We start from the raw sequence: 22,694 nt of genomic DNA, 5'->3' as shown, positions 1-22,694 counted from the left end.
AAAAATCAAATACATGTTACAATTTGTAAAAATCTCCCCAAATGTGTAAATATTTGTAATTTGTAATTAACTGTCTTGGATGAAGAGTCTTCTTCAGTAAGAGCTTTCGAGTTTATTTTTTTAAACCAGGAAATGACAAGAACTAAAAACTAAAAAGGAGAAAGTGAGGTGGAAAAGAATGGACAAGTAATTGAAGATAAAGAGTGGGGAGATAATATCTAAAACAGAAATTAAGACAAAACAACAGCAACAAAACAATGAAATCTACAGAGGGCTTGGATGAGTGATTTTAACTTCGTGACACATGTTATTTCTTAAATGTGATTGTGTATTTCTGGCAAGCATTCTTTCTTGTTTTCTGAGGGCCAAAGAAAATTTTGGGAAAGGAACTTTTCTTTTGGAAGGAGAGAGGGCAGAGGAGGGTCAGATTTCTTTTCCTGATCTCATAAAGTTCCTAAAGAGACTTCTAGGGCAGGACCCCTCCAGGGATGATTAAAGGCTATCTGGTATCAGTGGAGTTTGCTTGGCAGGACTTCCATATGCCTGCAGAGGCATTGATTGCATCTCATAGCAGCAGTGGAACTGTTTAGGTCACATTCATTAAAACTCTAAAACCATTATTAGCCTACTTTTGGCCAGAAGAGTTCTCACAGTCAAAATCTTTACCCTTTAAAATAAATTGTATTGTTCATTGCATAAGATGCATGGACTTCACAATGTACCCAATGCCCAGTACAACTCTTTTTTAACCTTCAGTTTGGAAACAGAAGACCAGGCTTTAAATCTCAACTCTGCCATTAAATTCCTGTATTAACTTGGTCAACTCATTTCCCCCTCTCTAGGTTTCAATCTTTTCACCTATAAAATTAAGAATTTGGACCATACAAGCTTCAGGTTTCCTTCCAGATCTAAAATGATATGACCCCGTGATTAGAGATGGCAGAATATAAAGTGGGCTGGTCTGAGAATCAGGAAAATATTATCCCAGTTCTAATTTTAAATAGTGTGTGACCCTGAGCCCAAGTGAAACCTTCTTAAGTCTCTCTTAATTTCCTCATCTATAAAATAGATTGATCTTTAAGATCTCTTCTGATGCTAACATTTTAGATTTGGAATTGAAGAGATCTCAGAGGTTATCTTAAATAAAATACCTATAGAGTTAGCATTTATGTAACACAGGTTTGCAAAACATTTCCAACTATTACGTCATTTTTTTCCTCGCAACAACTCTGGGAAATACATGCTTTTAGTGTCCCCATTTTACAGTTGAAGAAACAGGCCTCTAAAGTCTAAGTTGAATTGCCTGGACTCACATAGCTAAGTCTCTAAAACAGGATTCAAACTCAGGACTTCCTGATTCCAAGTCCAGCATTCTAGTCACTTCATCACCTAGTTGCCTTCTCCTTCAGTAAAAATCTCCCAGTTGTCTCATGTGTTGTAGAGGGTATTCTTCTTTAGGAGCACAGTGGACTAGATGGCTTCTGAGGTCTCATCCTACTCTGTGATCCCAACTAAATCCATCTTGAAGACTTCAAACAAAGAGGAAACTCCCAGTTTGCAAGACAGTCCTTTCTGCTTTTGAACAACTCTGAATTGTTTGGTAGTTTTACCTCATATTGAGCTGAAATCCTCAGTTCTCTGATATCACCATACTTTAATACCTCATGGATATAAATGGATACAATCTCCACTAAAGCAGATTACAACTTCCTCATGACTTGAGTCATTGTCAATTGTGTGGCCTGAAATTTCACCCTGCCAGCAACCTATTGAGGATCTGCTCTTGACTCAGCTAGCCTGCTCTTCGGATATAGTATCCTTCATTGGAGCCATCTTTAAATTCTTTCCAGCCTGGTAGATTATTTTAGAGCTCGTTTTTGACTGGCAAGGCCTTTGAGAACCAAATGTCACTGATGATACAGGAAGGCATCAGAGCAAGACATCAAGGGAAACAATAGAATAGAAATTCTGTCCTCTATGAAATATACTGTTTTTCTAGAATATGTCTTTAATTTTTTTCTGTTAAGAGAATTTTATTTTTTTCTCTCATATACTTGCCCCTGACATTGAACAAAAGAAAGAAAAGCAAAACTTTTCTTAGAAATATGCATAGTCAAATAAAACAACTTGCTGCATTGGCCATGTCCAAAAGTGTGTCTCTTATTCTATGCCATTACTTCTCTCTTTGGAGATGGTAGAATGATTTAGACCAAGTATATTGGAATTGTGGTTGGTCATTGAATAGATCAGAATTTCCGAGTTTTTCAGAGTGTTTTTGTCTGTACAGTGTTTGTTGTTGTTGTTGCTTTGTTATATGTTGTATATTTTGATATAAATTGTTCTGATTTTACTCACTTCATTCACAACAGTTCATACAAGTCTTTCCCAATTTCCCTGAAAAAGTCCTTTTCATTATTTCTTTCAAATATATATGTATATCTAATACATATATGCAATATATAATTTATTTATTTTTCAGTTTTCAACATTCACTTCCACAAGAATTTGAATTCCAAATTTTTCTCCCCATCTCTTCCCACCCCCACTCCAGGGCAGTGTACACCCCATCCACCCCTTCCCCTAATCTGTCCTCCCTTCTTTTACCCCCTCTTCTTTCATCCCCCTCCCTCTATTTTCCTGCAGGGCAAAATAGATTTCAGTACCCCATTGCCTATACATCTTATTTCCCAGTTGCATGCAAAAACAGTTTTTAACATTCATTTTTAAAAGTTTGAGTTCCAGATTGTCTCCCTTCCTCCCTCCTCACCCACCCTCATTAAGAAGCAAGCAATTCAATATAGGTCATACATGTGTGGTCATGCAAAACACTTCCATAAGTTATGTTATGAAAAACTAACCACATTTCCCTCTGTCCTATCCTGCCCTCCATTTATTCCATTCTCTTCCTTGACCTGTCCCCCCATAATAGCGTTTGCTTCTGTTTATCCCTTTCCCCAATATGCTGTCCTTTCTATTATCTTCCCTCTCCTATCCGTTTCTCCCCTGCCTTCCTAGGGTAAAATGGATTTTGAGTGTGTGCTATTCCCTCCTTAAGCCAAATCCCATTTTTCATTATTTTTATGGCACTGTATTTAATTGCTTGCTTTCTCAATGAGGGTGGGTGAGGAGGGAGGAAGGGAGACAATCTGGAACTCAAACTTTTAAAAATGAATGTTAAAAACTGTTTTGTCATGCAACTGGGAAATAAGATGTATAGACAATGGGGTACTGAAATCTATTTTGCCCTACAGGAAAATAGAGGGGAAGGGGATGAATTGGTGGTCAACCCTTTGGCATTCAGTTCTTTGTACTACAAAAAGAGCTGCCATCATTTTTGAACAATTGGGTCCTTTTCACTTTTATTTCTTGGGTGTATAATAGGAGGGTCATTAAAACTAGTACACAGTTCTCAGATGAGGAAACCATGGTGGGGTGAGTGATTGGTCTGGACTTGGGTTCACTCTCCACCTCTGACACATGCAGGCTAAGGGACTTGGGCAAGCCACTTAATCTCTTATCACCCCCTAGACAACTTTTAAGTCTATGAGATCCAAAGAAGATGCTCATCTGCATCAGCAGAGGAAATGATTAGGAATTAATGATGTCAATGGAATCACAGGAAAATGTGAAAAAAACAAATTATTTTTAAAATGTTTGACCATTTTATCCTTTGTGGTTTGCTAGAAACTTTATATAAACAAGTTGTCAGTTTACCTATTTAAAAATTAAATACATCATTCTATTAAAATAGACCTTTTTGTTTTTAACCTTTTTTTAAAGTTTTCCTTAATCAGGGGAAATAGAAGTTACTCTAAGTCCTATATGAGTATATCAAAAGTTGTTTCTTCTTGGGAGAGTTACAGTGTAGTAGTCATGCACAGAGGTGGCATATTGAAAGGAGAGTCAGGAAGACCTGAGTTCAAGTCCAGCTTCAGACAATTTGCCAGCTGTGTGACCCTGAGCAAATCATATATCCTCTAACTGCCTCAGTTTCCTCCATTGTAAAGTGAGGATCAAATGAAGTAATACCTGTAGAATACAGCACAGTAACTGACATGTAGTAGGTGTTTAATAAATGTTTTTTTACCTCTCGTTCCCCCTTCATGCTTGACCAAGTATGTCCTAGTTGATATAAAGTTCTACTTCTAAAGTGTCTGTGCCCTTTATTTTGTAATTGCCATTGTTAACAAATTATTCTCAGAAATCATTCCTTGTCATTATGTTCTTCTTTGAAGGAAAAGAAAATCCTTCAAGACTGATTGTAATGAAAACTTAACCTATATCTTAATATTTTACAGGGTGACATTGGAAACCAAGGTGAAAAAGGTCCTCAGGTATGATGTTTCCCAGTTCCTCCAACCTTCAGATTAACTCTCTGCCTTTGTCTTTTCTAATTAGCTCCTGTACTGTAACTAATTTTTCCTGATCTTGACTTCCACATCCCTCTCTTAGATACTACTTCTATCTTTAGAAATTTTTCTGTCTGTAGAGGGCTTTAGGGTTCATGTACGATTTAGCATTATTCACTTTAATACTATGCTAGAAAATATGAATTAAGTTGTCTTCCTAGCTAAAAACATGGCTTAAGAAGAACTTTGCTATTACTGTGGAAATTAGTGAGGTTTTGTTAGTTTGCTTTGATTTTAGACTGTTAATTGACATGGTAAGAGAAGTTAGTATCCTATTTGACTGAAAGTAAACCTGCCTGGATCAAAGAGGCTCATGCACAATTATATTGATTGATTTCTTGTTACCTGGATTTAGAAATGCATTTTTTTCAGTCCAGTATCCTAATATACACCATAAGAGATTTTAAAAAAATGCCACACAAAATTTTTTAAACTAGTTTAAAAGTTTCTCTTATGAATTTAGGTAAACAGATAACTTAAAAGTAAACAAATAAAACTTCTCCCCCAAATTTTGCACAGAACAAGGAAAAAAGAATTAAGATGTACAGGAGATATAAATATTTTTAAAATAAAAACTGAAAAAGCTCTTGTTGGGGTGAAAATGTCTAGAATTCCCAGTAAATCTTTATAACTCTTAAAAGCTTAAACAATTGTATCTTTCAAAGTGTCTACTGAAGATTTCTTTTAATGTTTATTGATGAGTTTAAAATATTACTTTTTGAATGTAGATCTTTGGATCTTTGGTAGTTCCGTGCTTCCCCTGTGAATTATGGGATAGGATCCTGTGAATACAATTGGGGCAAATTTGTCAGTGGTTTAGTAAGTTCATAAAAGTGCTCTCTTGGATACTCTCTAAGATAAGTTGTAGAGAAGGTTCCAAATCTGCTTTTGGCAAAGGGAGTTTCCTCACTGGGAAACGAATTAAATCACAGGTCTAATTATTTTAAAGTAAATTTATAAAGTGCTTAATGCGCTAATGTTTATTTGATAACTTGTGTCTGAATTGTTGTGCATCTGAATTATTTAGGAATTCACATTTAGATAATTCCCCAATGTACTTTATTTTTCTCCTAAGTTATCATTTCCTACCTTTTCTATATCGTCTTTAGTTTCCTTCTTAATTCTTATGTGTGGATTTTTCTGTGGTTTTATGTTCTGGCACTTTGCATAAGATTATAGATCTGTGATTCTGGTCACATAGCATTTGTGACATTTTCAATTTAATTTGTTATTGATTAATAGCATATAGAACTAAATAGGATTTTCAGCCATTTGCCAATAATGTTTTGCGTTCTTTTTAAAGGGCCAAAAGGGAGAAAATGGAAGATCAGGGGATCCAGGACCACAGGTATTTTTAAAAAGAAATATAGTACAATTGAGTATCCTTTTAACAAGTATATCTAAAATAAAACTTATATTGGAGTTTGGATGTTGACTTTTTGGAGACAGGAGCAAGCATAAAATTTTGGATACCAAACAGATGACAGCCCAGTGTGTTGTGTACTGGTTTTCTTGGAGCAGGGAGCAACTCCTGCTGTGAGGGTTATAGGTCTGTTGTATGTTGTAAGTCTCATTGCTCTGCTTGCCCTTCCATGTGATCTTGAGAGGAAAGAAACCACTCACATCTTGGAGTCATTTACTGAAGTGTCAAAGGAAACTCACTCTCCTACTGTGAATGGCAGCAGCTATGGAAAGAGAGGCATGGAACTGTAGAAAGTAAGAGCTGGAAGGGGCCGTAGAGGTCATCTAGTTCAGCTCTTGTGTTTTACAGATGAGGAAAGTGAAGCTTAGAAAACTGAGGAGGTTTGTATAAGGTCATGTGGCCAGTAATGGCACAACTCGGGTGTTGCTTTCTATTTAGTACTCTTTCCACCATGACATCGTGCCTCCCAATGATGGCACTACATGAAGGGAGATGAGTTTCCCATTATTCTTTTAGGTACTGTAAAGAGGGGCAGGAACACTAGTCTTGGAGTTAGAAGAACTCAAGTTCAAATTCTGTCTCTGACTCTTGTTAACTGTGTACCACTTGATAAATCACTTAATCAGTCTTACACTTGGTTTCTTCAGCTATAAGATGGTGTTCGTTACAGTACTTACCTCATGAGATTGCTGTGAGTTTCAAGTGGGATAATCAGCTCTGACTTTACATTCAAAGTAAGCACATATACCTCAAAAAAAGGTCAGGTTTTTTTCAAACCTTAAAGTTCTATATGAATGATAGCTACTGAAGGATCTACATTAGGTCCTTGCTATAATGCATCTATTTTGCTTGAAGGAAGCTCTGAATTTCAATTATAAATTAGTGAAAATAGAGTTGTACCTTTTTCAGTCAAGTTTATAGACCCCTTAAAATCTATCCATGCTTCCCAGGGGTCAGGGATGTGCTAGTAAATGTTTAATAATCATATTTTCAAGAGGGAAGAAGTGTGCACGAGATACTTTTGAGTTTAATCTGCATCTTTAATATTTTCTCTCACTTTTTTAAAATCCAGACTATCAAAACCAAGAAATTAAGCCCTGAGTTGTAGTGGTTGTCAGTTTTTGAGGTTTACATGCTCATGCTGAAAAATTAACAATTGGCTGGGCAAGCTGGTTCAAGCTGGCTCCTGTAAACCCCTATGTTAAGAAGGACTGGTAGTTTGAATATAGAATAAGCTGGTAGTTTAGCACAGTTTAGACTATTTAGCATAATTAGGACTACTTCACCTGTGCCTACTGCCTTCATCAGCAAGAGTCCCTGCTGCCCACCCCTTAAATATATGTTCCCTCCCCCATATACTTTTAAAGAAAAGAAGTCAGAAAGCATATATTAAATGCCTGTTGTGTACCAGGCACTGTGATAAGTGATGGAGATACAAAGAAAGTTAAAAAGCAGCCTGGGCTATCTGGAAGCTCAAAGTCTAATGAGGGGGATAACATGCAAATGACTAAGTACAAATACGTGTGTGTATGTATGTATCTATGTATGGTATAATATATATATATAAATGTATTATTTATATATGATAAGTGGGAAATAATCACAAGAGTATGATGGCACTTATATTAAGAACTAGAAAAATCTTCTTGCAGCAGGCAGGACTTTAGCTGGAGACCAGGGAAACTGGGAGGCAGAAATGAGGAGGGAGAGAGTTCCAGAAGGATCTGCTTTTAAAAAAAAAGATTGTGCTCTTGCATGATTTGGCTCCTTAAGAAAAAACTCTCCAAGATTTGTGGGAAGATGGCAATAAATTCCTTTCTGGGTCCCACTGCTTTTCTTTAGAGCCTAAAGCTAAAAGACTCATTCCAGTTGCTAAGTTCTAATGGTATGTGGACTGGCTGGTATCCCTGGGAGGGGGATTGGGGAGGTGGGGAACTAGGGAGCAGAACAGCTGTTCCTCCTCAGGAGCTAATATTTGGTTGCAATGTGAAATATCTTAAACTCCGTACTGTAGCTGAATTCTCCTATACCTTTCAGTTTAACAAGTCCTGCACAGATGGAAATTTTTGGCCTTAATGATCTATATCAAGTCCAAGTGAATGTTTCTCCCACAAATAGCATAAATCTCTCCTTTTCAATGTATTCATAGTTGACAGCTGTTTTTATTTCCCACTGTAATATAATTGTCATGCTTTATGTCAACCCTTTTTATCTGTTCCCTTAAGTTAACCTTCTGTGTTTTTTGACTGCAGCAGGATAAATTCTACCTTAATGTTCCTTAGTCTGTAAACATGTTTTCAAATTTCGCTGCAGAGTAAGTTGGAGTATGAGGGACAGAGAGACAGATACTTCACTCTACTGAATATTTCTTACTGGATTCCTTTATCCCCATGGAAGTTGATCCACTTACAAATTTATATGTTTTGTTTTGTTTTTTTAATTTATGAGAACACGGTCTGTATTCACTTTTTTGGTGTGTGCTTGTAACAGGCATGACTTTAGCCTGTTCCTCATTTTTTCTCTCCACTTAAATTTTTCACAGTCAAAACATATTATGAGAGAAACATGGAATAATGGATAGAGAACTGGCCTTGGAGGCTGAAAGGTCTGGGTTCAAGTCCTCCAATTGACATATACTGCTTTCTGACACTGAGCAAGGCCCTAACCTATCACTGCTATAGAAAATTCTAGTGATCACAGAGTTGATGCTGATCTGCATGGAAAGAGGGAATTTCTTAAACCAATGAAAGCCAATGTCTAGGTTTTAAAAAAGCATATGATGTTGAATGAAGCTGTCAAGACTAATTCTGATATTGTATAAGAAATATTTAGAACCTTTCTATTGTATTGTAGCCCAGGCTTCTCTGGTCATATTTTGAGCCGGCCCAGAGAAGCGCAGGCTACAGTATATTACATTGCTCTATCACCAATCAATGTCCCACTTGAAAATTGAGTTAATCAATGTTAATATATATGTGAAACAGTTACAATCTTACCCCTTGGACATGAACTGAATGTCTGTAGTCCTGATGGAATAAGAATGTAGAAAATCAGTGTTTTTCATTGTTTTCCTGGTGATCTATACATGAAAGTCATTGGTGAGACTGAAATTAAGATAAGCCCTATTAAGGTTAAATGTCTGGGCTAAAGTAAATGATATAATACTGTTTATGAATCAAGAAGTTGTAAGTGTTTTCTCCTTCATGCTTCAGTCAATATGAACAATGCTACTCCTGTAGAATTGTATGTGGTGTAATGCAAACTGATTACCTTGACCACCTACTTTACAACTAGTGGTTTGATTTAAGTTCTAGAGGGATTGAGAGACCACTCTGATTTAGGGAACTAGTTTTTACTACTCTCATCATATAATTCAAATTAACAATCAATAAACATTTAAGGCCTTTGGGCTGCATAGAATGTAGGCCAGGTGCCCCTAGACTAAGAATCTCATTGAAATGTAGCACGAGTAATCAGAGAAATGGTGACTTTGGAGTAAGAGTGTCTGGGATCAAATCCCATCTTTACTACATGTTATCTGCCTAATGTTGGGCAAGTCTTTTAACCTCTCTGGAGTTTCCTCATTTGTAAAATGAGGGGGCTGAAGACAATGGCCTATAAATTTTGGTACTGATGAGACAGAGAGAAAACATCCTACCATCCTTGTTCTCAAGAAGATTACATTCCACTGGAGGGGCAGGTTAAGGTAGACACAAGTACTCTATCCAAAATAAGTATAATACAAGTCATGAAATCAAACAGACAAAACAAAGGTCCTGGCAAAGTGTTGTGGCTAAATATGAGGAGGAAAGAGCCCATGAAAGTGGAAGAGAAAGGGGCATATGAATAGAGCCCTGAAGAGTTCTAAAAGGAAATGAAAAGGAAGTATTTTGAAGGTATTATTGTTCACTTGTGTCCAGTTCTTCATGACTGCATGAACTGTACTGTCCAAGGGATTTTCTTGGTGAAGATAATGGAGTGGAGGGGTGGAGCCAAGATGGCGGACTACAATCAGAGACCTGTTAGAGCTTTCCCCCAAACCCCTCAAAAAAACTGTAAAAAATGACTCTAACCAAATTATAGAGCACCAGAAGCCACAAAATGATGGACTGGAGCAAATTTCCAGCCCAAGACAATAAGCAAGGTCAACAGGAAGGGTGTGTCTCACTGAGTTGGGAGCAGAGCACTGTTTTGCATGAGGGCTGACAGAGCTAGAACAGGCCTTAGGAGTCTGAATTGCTGGAAGCTGCTGTAGTTTCCAGACTTCTCAATCCACAAATGCCAAAGACAGCTTTGAAGGTCAGTGGGAAGGGTCTCTCACCTAACTGAGAAGGGAGCATGCTCTGGGCCCAGACCTAGATTCAATGTGGTGGCAGCCACTGCTAAAGCAGAGGCTGCTTCTGCAGACTTACACTTAATAAAGAGCTCAAATGATCAAAAAAAGAGCCTAGACATCATCTTTCAAGAAATTATCAAGGAAAACTTCCCTGATATTCTAGAATCAAAAGGTAAAATAGAAATGGAAAGAATCCACCAATCACTTCCTGAAAGAGATCTCAGAAGGAAAACTCCTGGAATACTGTAGCCAAATTTCAGAGTTCCCAGATCAAGGAGAAAATACTGCAAGCAGCCAGAAAGAAGCAATTCAAGTATTGTGGGAATACAATCAGGATAACACAAGATCTAGCAATTTCTACATGAAGGGATCAGAAGACTTGGAATATGATATTCCAGAGGTCAAAGAAGATAGGATTAAAACCAAGAATCACCTCTCTAGCAATACTGAGTATAATACTTCAGGGAGAAAAAATGGACCTTCAGTGAAATAGAGGACTTCCAAGCATTCTTGTTTAAAAGACCAGAGCTGAATAGAAAATTTGACTATTAAATATAAGAATCAAGAGAAGCATGAAAAGGCAAATTGGAAAGAGAAACCATAAGGGACTTATTAAAGTTGAACTGTTTACATTCCTACATGGAAAGATGATATTTGTAACTCACGAGACCTTTCTCAATATTAGGGTAGTTGGAAGGAATATATGTGTATGTATGTGTACATATATATATATACGTATATATATATATATGTATATGCATGTTTATGATGCATGATGGAGAGAGAGAGCACCCATAGGGTGAGTTCTATATGAAGGGATGATATCTAAAAAAGAAAATTAAGTATTGAGAGGAATGTAATAGAAGAGAAAGGGAGAGGTATAGTGTACCAAATCATCTCACATAAAAGAGGCAAGAAAGAGCTTTTTACAATGGAGGGAAAGAAGGGGAAGATGAGAGGGAATAAGTGAGCCTTCTTTTCATCAGATTTGGCTTCAGGAAGGAATAACATACACACTCAATTGGGTATGTAAGTTTATCTTACCATACAAGAAAGCAGGGGGGAAGGGGATAAGAGAAAGGGGATAATAAAAGGGAGGGAAAATTGGGGTAAGGGATAACCTGAGGCAAACAATTTGGTACAGGGACAGGTCAAAGGAGAGAATAGAATAAATGGAGGGCAGGACAGGATAGAGGAAAATATAATTAGTCTTTCACAATGTAACTGTTATGGAAGTGTTTTGCATGACTACACATGTATAACCTTCATCTAATTGTTTGCCTTCTTAATGAGGATGGATGGGGAGGGGAGAAGGGAGAGAATATGGAACTCAAATCTGTAAAAATGAGTGTTAAAATTGTTTTTATTTGCCACCAGGAAGTAACATATATAGGCAGTAGGTTATAGAAATCTGTCTTACCCTACAGGAAAATAGAAGGGAAGGGGATGGGAGGGTGATAGAAGGGAGGGCAGATTGGAGGAAAGGGTAATTAAAATACATGCTGTTCTGAGGTGGGCACAGGGGGGAGATGGGGAGAAAATTTGCAATTTAAAAATTTGTGGAACAGAATGTTGAAAACTGAAAATAAATTTTTAAAAAAGATAATTGAGTGGTTTGCCATTTCCTTCTCTGGGCAGTTGTGGCATACAGAGGTTAAGTGATTTCCCCAAGGTAACACAGCTACTAAGCCCCTGAGGTCAGATTTGAACCAAGTCCTACTGACTCAGGCCCAGGTCTCTATACACTGAGTTATCTAGCTACTTCCCTCTGGCTGCAAGTACAGATGTATAGGTGTGGGAAAAGACATGCTAAACTTAGGATATAGCTTGTTATTTGATTTGACTGGAACATTGGGTACAACAAAGGAAGGACTGTGAAATACCAAGTTTTGAGAGCTAGATAATGGAGAGCCTTAAATGCCAGGCTAATGCATTTATGTTTTGTCTTGTTGGAGGAAATAAGGATTGTGATCCCCATTAGTAGAAGGTAATAAGGTAGAAGCTACCCCATGGGAAGGAGCTGGTGCTGTAGCTTCACAGTGTTTTGGAAGTTGTCTTAATGACAGTGACTACTGACCCAGCCTACCTCTGCCTTCTTCCAGGTTCTTTTAGGCTCAGTCTTTAATTTTCAATGTAGAAAATCATTCACTTTCAATATTTAATATATTTGTCACCAGCCCCACTCATTTATTTTGCTCCAACCATATGCTCTTGAAAAATCTCCAAACATAACAATTTATGTACTTCCCCAAAATCACATAACTCAAAAGGAACTAATCAATCATAGGTTAGAATACTTTTAAGTATTCTAAAGAGAAACAGAGACAGAGACATACACTAGATAGCTCAAATTCATCCTCAGATATTACTAGTTGTGTGACTTTGGATAGTCACTTACTTGCTGCCTGCCTCAATTTCCTTATCTGGAAAATAAGGATAATAATAGAAACTAACTCCAGTGTTACTGAAAAGATAAAATAAAATAGTTGTAAAATCATTTAGCACATAGAAGATGCTTAATAAATGATTATTTGATTTATTCATTCTCATGTAGTACCAAGTAATGTGGGTCTGACAAGCAGTCCATTCTGTGTTCTTAGTGTGACAGCTAATGATATTCCCATCACTTTATACTTTAGGTTACTTCCTCTCCACTCCCCATTTCAATATCCCACAACTCAGATTTTGTTGTAAATCAGAGGAAAGGGAATGAAAGTCTGTCCACATTGTTGTTGTCTTTCCTTCTGAAAGAGGACCAAAGGTGTTAGGAAGGTAATATCTGGACTTACAAATCAATTAGATTTAAATAAGACAGGACTGTGCAAGGTCAACTGCCTCTCTCCCTCCTCCAGAGTCATTTAGGTCCAGTGACAAGATATAGAATAGGACAATCAGAGGTGGCCCCAGATGCAGTAGGGAGTCTGTTACCTTTCTAAGCTAAGATCTTTCCCAGGTCTCAACTTGTTTGAGGCAACACCCATTCATTGATTAAGGCTAGGTAAGAAGTTAAGTACAAAATGACCTCTTTTACCTAGTCAAAAAAAAAAAAATTAGGTTTGGGAGGGAAGACCCTCAGGATTTCTGTCCAAAACAGAAACAATTGCTGTTTACACTCACTCTGAGACATCAAAACCCAGTGACCAAGTGAGGCTTGGGTTGGGACTTACTGTTAGCCATTCAGTGAGTCAGAATGATTTGAAGCTCTATTTCAATCCCAATGAGCTTTATCAAAGCCTTGGTTTCCAATGCTGTATTTCAAGAAACCATAAATTAAACTATGTAGGGCAAAAGAATTGGTTGTCCTGGTTTTTTAAAATGATGGAATAGATAAGTAGGGAAGAGAAAAGAAAGAAATCTAGCCTATGAACCCAAGATATCTTGTAAGATTTCAGCGATCAAAATTTATATTCCTTAAGGTAAAACACTCACATGTAAGAATATGATTCCCTATGTGGATAGAGGGAGAGGAAGGAGGCAAAGAGGGAGAGGAAGGGAAAAAGGGAGGGAAGAAGGAAGAAAGGAGGAAAGAAAGGAAGGAAGGAAGGAGGGAGGGAAAGAAGGAAGGTAGAAAGGAAGGGAACAGCATTGCCTAAATGGAGCTGCTGTTTGGGTCTCCATTGGGGCAGCTACTACTACTCAAATATTGTTATTTGTCCTTCATTCTCAAAGACAACCAATGACATCAGGAAAGTGTTGTTTTGACTTGTAAGTGAACTGAATTTCAGCGAAGCAGGGCTGTGCAAGGTCCACATAAACATAAGGGGGTGAAGGGCAGCAGTAAAGTGGATAGAGTGCTATGCTTAGAGTCAGGAAAATCTAAGTTCAAATATGGCCTCATAATACTTACTAGCTCTGTGACCCTGGGTAAATCACTTAACTCTGTTTGCCTTGGTTTCCTCATCTGTAAAATGAACAGGAGAAGGAAATGGAAAACCACTCCAGTATTTTGCCAAGAAAACCCCAAATGGGGTTAAAAATTGGACTTGACTGAAATGACTGAACAATTCAAAGCAACAGGAAGCCACTGAATATTGTTAAGAAAGGGGAGAGATGATCAGAATTATGAATTGTGAATAATTAAGAATTATTTCAGCAGCTGCATTATGCTGTGTGAAACATTTTAGTTATAATAACAATAATAATATTTACATAGTGTTTTGAGGTTGTAAAGAACTTTATAAATATCTCATTTTATCTTCTGTCCTTTCATGCACATTTTAGAGTGGATTGCTGTATTTTCAAATAAATTTGGGAGCTACAGAAAAATAAATAAATTGAAATTAGTGATCATACATTAAGAAAATTAAACACATGAATCTCTCTCTTCATTGTAAAAATAGTGTTTTTTCACCCCATTCTTTATTTCTGTAGGGAATTCCAGGCCATCATGGAGCAAAAGGAGAGGTATGTGCTTTAAACCTCAATCTCCCTCATCACTAATCTTCAATGAACATTGTCACTGCAATGTAACTAATTGAAATTACAAACTGCATGTTATGTTGGATAGATTTTAAAAATTGTTGCTTCCCATTGATTTGAGAGCATCTGTCCTTCTTCTCACTGATAGTAAGTTGTTCTTTAATATTTGGTCAGATTCCACTTTCAGATGGGAATCTGATGTCTACCCATTGTTCAGTGAAGACCTTAGGGCCCTCTTTTCAAGGACAAAAATCCCTAGTTTAAGCAATAAAAGCTACCAATTGTTATTTATGACTATTAAAATACAAAGAATGACTGCAGAAAAAATAATAGTGGGAGTACTGCACAATTATTAAATCATCATAATAGTATTGCTATATTTTATACAAGAAGACCATTGATACTACCAGTCTACCACGAGGAGGGTCTGTTCTTGAAGTTGCTACTTTTTTAAAAATAATTTTTGTTGATTTTTTTTACATCACTATAATTTCCCCCAATTGTTCATCCACTCTCCCTCTCAGAGTCTGAATTATATAATAAATAGTATTTTTAAAGAAAAAAAGAGGAACAAATTAGCATAACTAATCATTACATTGAAAACTCTGAAAATATATGCAATGTACAATACTTGTGGACTTTCTGTCTCTGCAGAGGGGTAGGGGTTAGTCCATTGGGTCTTCTCATATCTCTTCTTTTCAGCTATATTTGTTTATTATAATTTTTTAACATTTCCTTTTAACTGTGTGTGCTTGTATGCTTCTTTCCATTTGCATTGTTGTAGTTACTCTGTATATCAATGTCTTATCTCATAGATCTTTCCAGGAATCTCTTTTTATCGCTTTAGTCACTTTAGTCATTTCTTATGGGACAGTTAATATATTCCTTTACATTCATGTACTATGATTTGTCTGTCCATTTCCAAATCAATACCCTTCTAATTTTTTTTTTTTTACTACTTCATTGCTATTACAAAATGTTGTGCTATAAATATTTTGGTATGTGAGATCTTCTTATCATGGGCCTCCTTGAGATATATGTTCATTAATGGGATCTCTGGGTCAAAGGATATGGAAATTTTATTCACTTTATTTGCATAATTCTAAATAGCTTCCCCAAATAGTCATAGTGATGCATATATCATCAGTAATGCATTAGTATTCCTATCTTTCCATAGCTTCTCCACCACTAATAATTCTCATTTTTTAAAAATTATTTTTGCCAGTTAGTCAATTAGCAAATAGGGATAGTTTGGTCTCCTTGTTGCCTGTCTTTATTCTTTGTTTTCTTTTGTCTTATGGCTATTGCAAACATCTCTAGCACTATATTAAATAATACTGGGAAGAGGGGGTATTTCTGCTTTATTTCTGTATTTATTGCATGTAATACATGGTTTTAGTTTTAGATATATACTTTTATGATATTAAAAGGTCCTTTTATGCCTGTTTTTGTAGGTTTTAAAAAAAATAACAAGTGCTATACTTTGTTGAATTTTTTTGCATGTATGGATATAATAATGTGGTTTGGATGTTTTTGTGTTCCTTTTTCTAATTGAAATAATGGATTTCTCTTATCCATTCACATTACTGAATTGAAAGGATTGCCCAGGAGATACACTGACATTTCATTAAGTCCTTATAACCAAATGAGTTTGATAAAAGAAAAATCACAATTTAAAATTTCTTTATTATACATTTTCTATCTCAGTAGTATTATCAATTATGTATTTAAACTAAAGATCTTCAAAGTAAGTTATGATCAACTTATAAGTGTTAGAGGGAGATAATAGATAATGAAACCCATTGAACAGGAAATTAAAGTCTACAAACTGTTCTTTTAAGGTTTTGGCCAATTGTTTTTTATAAGCTTTATGTTAATTTTTAAAAAATCAATTCTAATGAGTATTAGAAATGACTGGGTTTTATTTCTTAGTCTGTACTGATCCATGGTAGAGGTCCTAAAACCCAGATTACCAAAATTCAGACAAGAGTAAAAAGGAGAATTTCATTCATTCAATCTAATAAGCTCTTAAGTGGTAAATTTGAGAAAATCATTGCTGTGGGTACCAAGTGAGATGTATAGATGTCTCCTTGGTCTCTTCCTTAAGGGACTTTGGATTCTGAGTGGTGGACAAGGATAATTGTCTCTTTTAAAACCAATTCTAATTGGAGAAGAATGTGAATTAAATTTCTTTGCATTTCAATTTTAGTGTTGTTCAGATTTTGCCTATCCAGTTTCCTTTTATATACCATATCTTGGAAATTTCATTATTGTTGTCATTTGCAGCAATCATATCTTATGCAGTATTTAAGTTAAGATTTTGTTTTGTGCTCTTTGGATTTAGAGGGGTGAAAAGGGAGATCCTGGCAGTAGAGGTGCCAGTGGGCCTAAAGGAGAATCAGGGATTGATGGCTTAATGGGGCCCACTGGTCCAAGAGGACAGCATGGAGAAACAGGCCCTCGAGGACTTCCTGGATTAGATGGGAAACCAGTAAGTCTTTTTTTGTATTTATTAAATATTATTTTATTGCTTTTGAAATAACCTTCATACATTCAATAATATCTATATCTCTAATGCAGGGGAGAGAATTTTCAGAGCAGTTCATACGTCAAGTTTGCACAGATGTTTTGAGAGGTAAGTATCAAAAATATTGAAGAGATGTTCCCTTGCTCTCATAAATGTAAAACACAGTATTCAGAGAGACATAGGAAGGTAGTAATTTTTGGTGATATAACGAACTACTGTTAAAAAAATAAACCTGAAATTTTTTTAAAAAGAATTTAAAATGACAATAAAATAAAATACAGTTTGAAATGAAGAACCTATTAATGCCTAATAATCACTTTGAAGTTATTTCTTGTTGTTTGTTTGTTTGTTTGTTTTAGCCCAGTTGCCAGTCTTACTTCATAGCAGAAGATTACAAAGCTGTGACCACTGTCAGTCTCAAAATGGCTCCCCAGGTCTTCCTGGGCCACCTGGGCCAGTGGGACCAGAAGGTCCAAGAGGATTTCCTGGGTTGCCAGGAAGAGATGGTGTTCCCGGACTAATGGGAAGTCCTGGACACCCAGGTGCTCGAGGGCTAAAAGGTACTCCATTTGCTTTACTACATAGGGAAATGGACTGAACCTGTGTTTTTATTGTATTAGGAATTTCCAAGTGAGGAAACTCTACAAATGTGGGTTGGCATTTTCTTGCAGCTTGTGATTTTAGAATTGCCTAGAGCATGAATCAGTTAGTTGGTTCAGCAGATGTATGTATCAAGGGAAATACTTAGAACCCACTTAAAGACAAGTCTTTGAGGCCAGCTCTCTATTTGCTATGTCATTCTGCCCCTCTGTTTTATGCAATGAATAAAAACTCATCCTTTCCCTGGAAAATCTCTGGAAAAGAATGTATATCTTCCCCTTTTCATAGTATGGTAGAGCTTAGCCTTTTGTCTGTACATTTGATAAATACCTCAACCTTCTGAGTAAAGCACATTAGAGAACACCAAGGTTTTTGCCCCCACAGTGAGATGCTTTAGAAAGAAAGGCCAAAGTTATTAACAGTGTGGAATCACAAGATGGAAAATGTTCAAATCATTCTTTACTTTTCATTAGGATCTTATTTGCTTTTCATAATGAATTCCATACACCATCTTTATAGAAAAGTATCTTCCTGTCCTTCAGTTTTTTAAAAGATTTTTACTTTTCTTTTTCTCAACTGGTCACCTTTTTCAACTAATTTGTGGTGTTGTTCTCTGTGCCTGTCAGGATTCAATACATACATTATATTAATTGCTATTTTTTCCCTTTCATCTCTTTCCATCTTCACTGAAGTAGTAAGAGAAAATCTGTGGGTTCCAAAAACCAAAATAAGACCATTAGTCACTTTCTGCATCTCTCATTTCATGATGGCCTTTGATTCACTCCAATGTCTAGTCCTCCAATGAACAAGTGCAGAAGATTACCTTTAATGTTCATTGCATATTAAGTTAATTGAACAAGAATGATAGATTGAAAGTCTGTTTATATTTTTTAAAAGAGGATTTGTTCCCTTTGGACATATGTAGTCCCTCTCCCCGCAAAATAAAACCCCAAACTTGAGTGATTTATCAAGAAAGATAATAGTTTAATATTCTGCAGGACAACCAGGAAGAAATGGGGCAAAGGGGAACCAAGGGTTTGGTCTTCCAGGAGAACAAGGCCCCCCAGGCCCTCCAGGTAAGGGTTGCCAATAAACCAAGTAAGTATTGCATATTTTTTAGGAATTAACTAATAACAATAAATATTAATACCCAGCATTTATATAGCACTTTAAGGTTGTAAAGTTCTTTACAAATATTCTCTTTTTATCCATTTTAATACACTTAATAGAGCAATACACTTGACTTCTTATCATCTGAAGATTTTCCAACAATCTTTCAAAGTTAGCTTTTTCATAGTACCATTCCAATTCTGCCGCAAGGGCAGCTAGGTGATAGAGTGGATAGAGATCCAGGCCTGGAGTCAGGAAGGCCTCTATTGCTGAAGGTATTCTAGTGAAGGCTGGATGTCCACTTGACAGGGATGTTTATAGAAAAGGGATTCTTTTTAAAGCGTTTATGGAACTAGATGATTGACCTTGAGATCCTAACTCCCATAATCTCTAATTCTATATCCCTGACTAATTTTTGTGGTTTAGCAAATCCACATTTGAGTTGAATGTAGTCATTTGAGTAGTGCCAGAACAAACGATTGGGTATTGGTCTAACAAATATTGGATAATGATAATAAGTTTCGATGTGTAAAAAAAGTAAACAGAGATAATAGAAATTACAGGTTTTAGATAAATATATATTTAGATATATTACAGAGCTTCTAATAAGGAGTAAAAATTATTTGTCTGCTTCTAATCCAACCAACCGTACCCTAATCCAGCCACTCCTGATTTATCATGAAATGCCTCAGACACACAGAATCATAGGAGCATAGATTTAGATTTAGAAGAAGCTTTGGATATTATTTAGCTTTCTTATAAGAAAAATGAGGCTTAGAGACATTAATGTCATGTAGGTAAATGCTCAAAGTCACATAGGTAGTAAATGGAATTACTTGGAAATGAATGGAGACCTAGAGTCAGGAAGACCTGAATTCAAATTTGGCCTCAGGCACTTAGTAGCTGTGTGACCGTGGGCAAGTCACTTAACTTCTGTTTGCCTTAATGCACTGGAGTAAGAAATGGCAAACCATTCCAATACTTTTGCTAAGAAACCCCTGTAGACAGTATGGTGTTTGGGGTCATTAAGAGTTAGACATGACTTAAATGACCAAACAGCGACAATAACAGAATTTGAACACAGGTTCTCTGGTTCTAAATACAGGAATCTTTGCCTTCTTCCAAACAGAGGAGCAAGAACATGTCACAAATGGAAAAGCCAGCCCAGGAGTAATTGAAGGATGACTCCAGTTTTCAGGAAGGAAAATATCAGTTGCACTAGCATGTTAGCTTAGCTATTTGGAAAAAATAGATTTTACTTCAAAAAAAAAAATCATATTGATCTATCTAACGTGGTTGTTGTTCAGTTAACTCAGTCGCATCCAATACTTCGTGACCCTATGGACCACAGTGTCCATGAGGTTTTCTTGGCAAAGATACTGGAGTGCTTCGCCATTTCCTTCTCAGGTGGATTAAGACAGAGATTAAAGGAATTTGCTCAGCATCACATAGCTAGTAAGTGTCTGAGGCTGAATTTGAATTAAGGTCTTTCTGACTCTGGGCTCAAATGTCTATCCATTGAACCATCTAGCTGTCCTATCTAATGTGTTAGATGGATACAATCAGAAGGTTGTCTATTCATTGATTAATAATATTTTGTTGTAGGCCCTGAGGGTCCTCCTGGAATTAGCAAAGAAGGACAACCTGGAGAACCAGGTCTACCTGGCAAAGATGGAGACCAAGGAAATCCTGGAATACAAGGGCCAACTGGACCTCCTGGAATCTGTGATCCATCTTTATGTTTCAGTGTGATTGTTGGAAGGGATCCATTTAGAAAAGGGCCAAACTATTAATTTGCAATGCCTTCATCAGCAGACTAGGCATGGTGCTTTTCTTTTATGGTCTTTCAAGTCTCAGGAAGATTACCGGCAATAATCCTTTGAAAAGGAACTGAAGTACCTCGGTTTTATAAAGAAAACAAATAATGAAATAATGAAAAGATAATCCTGCTTCTGGGATTGAACAGCTTCTCCAGGGGGAGCCTTTATATTACAAGCATTCACTAAATGGGGAGGTGTCCTCATAAGTCCATTAATTTGAATTAAAATTGAGTAAAATTGGCTACCACCATTGCCTTGTAGCAGTGCATTTTAGTTGATCAGTTGCCCATCACTGTGAAATGTTTCACATTCAGTCTCCATGCAGTAAATCATTTGATTTCAGTTTCATGTTCGTGTGACCCTCATGGTTTTGTATGCTTCATATCTCATAGTTCATGCTTGTTCATTAGCCAAAGGGGAAGATGAATTTGGTTATTGAAAATTACATGAAATTTCCTTTATGTACATATGATTTCCCTCACTGATTGCTTAATTAATGGCCACAATGATTAATTTGAAACTGACCAAGAAAGAAATTATACTAGAGAGATAATACTAAAATATGTAAAATGTTATGGGGAAAAGTCAGTTTTATCATTACTCTCTTGCATGTTCAAAAAAAAAAGTATGAGTACAAATGCTGAGGCCTTCATTCCCCATGCTCTCTGCCTAACTGCGATGTTTGTTGTATGCCTTCATTTTCCATTTTATTCACTACATGTCTATGTTAATGTATGTTAATTTTTGTATGTATCCCTAACAGGAAAAAAAACAAAACAAAACAAAACAGGATTCAGCTGAAAGGACAGCTGTTGCACAAATCTCATTGTGCATTGACCAATTAAGGCAGATGGTTAAATTAATATTGCCCAATCATGTACTGTACATAAAAGCTTTATGTAGAAGTGACTTTCAGATGTTTGGTTTTTCAATTGTCATGCTATAACTTTTGTACTGTGCTTGACATTCAAGGTCGAATAAAATTTTGTACAGATTCCGATGATGATGGTAGAAGCCATTTTTTCTTTCCTTACATTCACTTTGCTGTTTAATGGTACTGCCAAATTTTTAGGGGCAGGTAGGTGGATAAATGAATAGAGTCCTGGGCCTGGAGTCAGGAGGCCTTATCTTTCTGAGTTCAAATCTGGCCTCAGAAACTTACTGGCTGTGTGACCCTGGGCAAGTCACTTAACTATGTTTGCCTGTTTCTTCATCTGTAAAATGAGCTGGAGAAGAGGATGGTAAGCCACTCCAATATCTGTGCCAAGAAAACTCCAAATGGAATTTTAAAGAGTCAGACATGATTGAAAATGACTGAACAACAGTTTTTTCCATCATTCAAACATTCACACCCTCTAGCGGATATTTAGTACATTTTCCTACTTCCAAAATACCTATTTCTTCTAGCTAATGAATAAATTTTGAGGATAATCTGATAGGGTAATCTTCTAAACTCTCAAAATAAGAATTGGTATTGGCTATTAAGATTCTTTAAATTTTGCTCACATGCTGCCCTATCATCTTCATCTAAGTATTAGGATTATATGGTTAGAGTCCTCAATCTGAAGGTGCCTTACAGATGATTGAGTTTATCTTTTAGATAAGGAAGCATAATCCAAGAGAGGTAAAGGGACTTGCTCAAGCTCACATAGGTAGCAAGCAACAAAGCTGGAATTTGAATCTAGTGCCTCTAAAATCAGGGTTCATTCTTCTATGCCACATTGCTTCTTTGGTAGCTCTGCTTGAACTGGAGAGTATGTGGGTACTGAAGGTTCAAAGGTGTCAAACTGATGCCCGGGGCTGCAAATACACTAAAAGTCCAGAGTGTGGCCCCAGATTAAAATCTAACAGGGACATGTTTAACAATATAAATAAAAAGACAACATAGATAATGCTAAGCTGACATTTTCTAACTCAATGTTATTATGGTCCATAGGAATCTATTTCTTTTTGAGTTTAATAACATTGTTGTAAGCCATGCTCTGCCTATCATATATCCCTTTCCTTTCTGTGCTGCTGAAGCTCCAACACTTCCCCAGGCTTACAATTT

At 36.5% G+C, this 22,694-nt stretch overlaps 1 protein-coding gene across 1 annotated transcript in view; it reads left to right on the top strand.

Annotated features, from left to right (window-relative positions):
- The window catches only part of COL21A1 (collagen type XXI alpha 1 chain), a 228,191-nt gene extending 206,547 nt beyond the window's left edge, over window positions 1-21,644 (top strand). Inside the window, exons 24-31 of the mRNA XM_072642503.1 lie at window positions 4,299-4,334; window positions 5,713-5,757; window positions 14,540-14,572; window positions 16,932-17,078; window positions 17,168-17,222; window positions 17,474-17,674; window positions 18,713-18,790; window positions 20,430-21,644. Of these exons, the coding sequence (XP_072498604.1) occupies window positions 4,299-4,334; window positions 5,713-5,757; window positions 14,540-14,572; window positions 16,932-17,078; window positions 17,168-17,222; window positions 17,474-17,674; window positions 18,713-18,790; window positions 20,430-20,617 (783 nt within the window). The 3' untranslated portion in view covers window positions 20,618-21,644. The remainder of the gene's footprint in view (window positions 1-4,298; window positions 4,335-5,712; window positions 5,758-14,539; window positions 14,573-16,931; window positions 17,079-17,167; window positions 17,223-17,473; window positions 17,675-18,712; window positions 18,791-20,429) is intronic.
- The last annotated feature ends 1,050 nt before the right edge of the window (window positions 21,645-22,694 follow it).

The sequence above is a fragment of the Notamacropus eugenii genome, chromosome 2 (assembly GCF_028372415.1).
Source record: "Notamacropus eugenii isolate mMacEug1 chromosome 2, mMacEug1.pri_v2, whole genome shotgun sequence".
Lineage (NCBI taxonomy): Eukaryota > Metazoa > Chordata > Mammalia > Diprotodontia > Macropodidae > Notamacropus > Notamacropus eugenii.
This window is presented reverse-complemented; position numbering and strand designations above follow the sequence as displayed.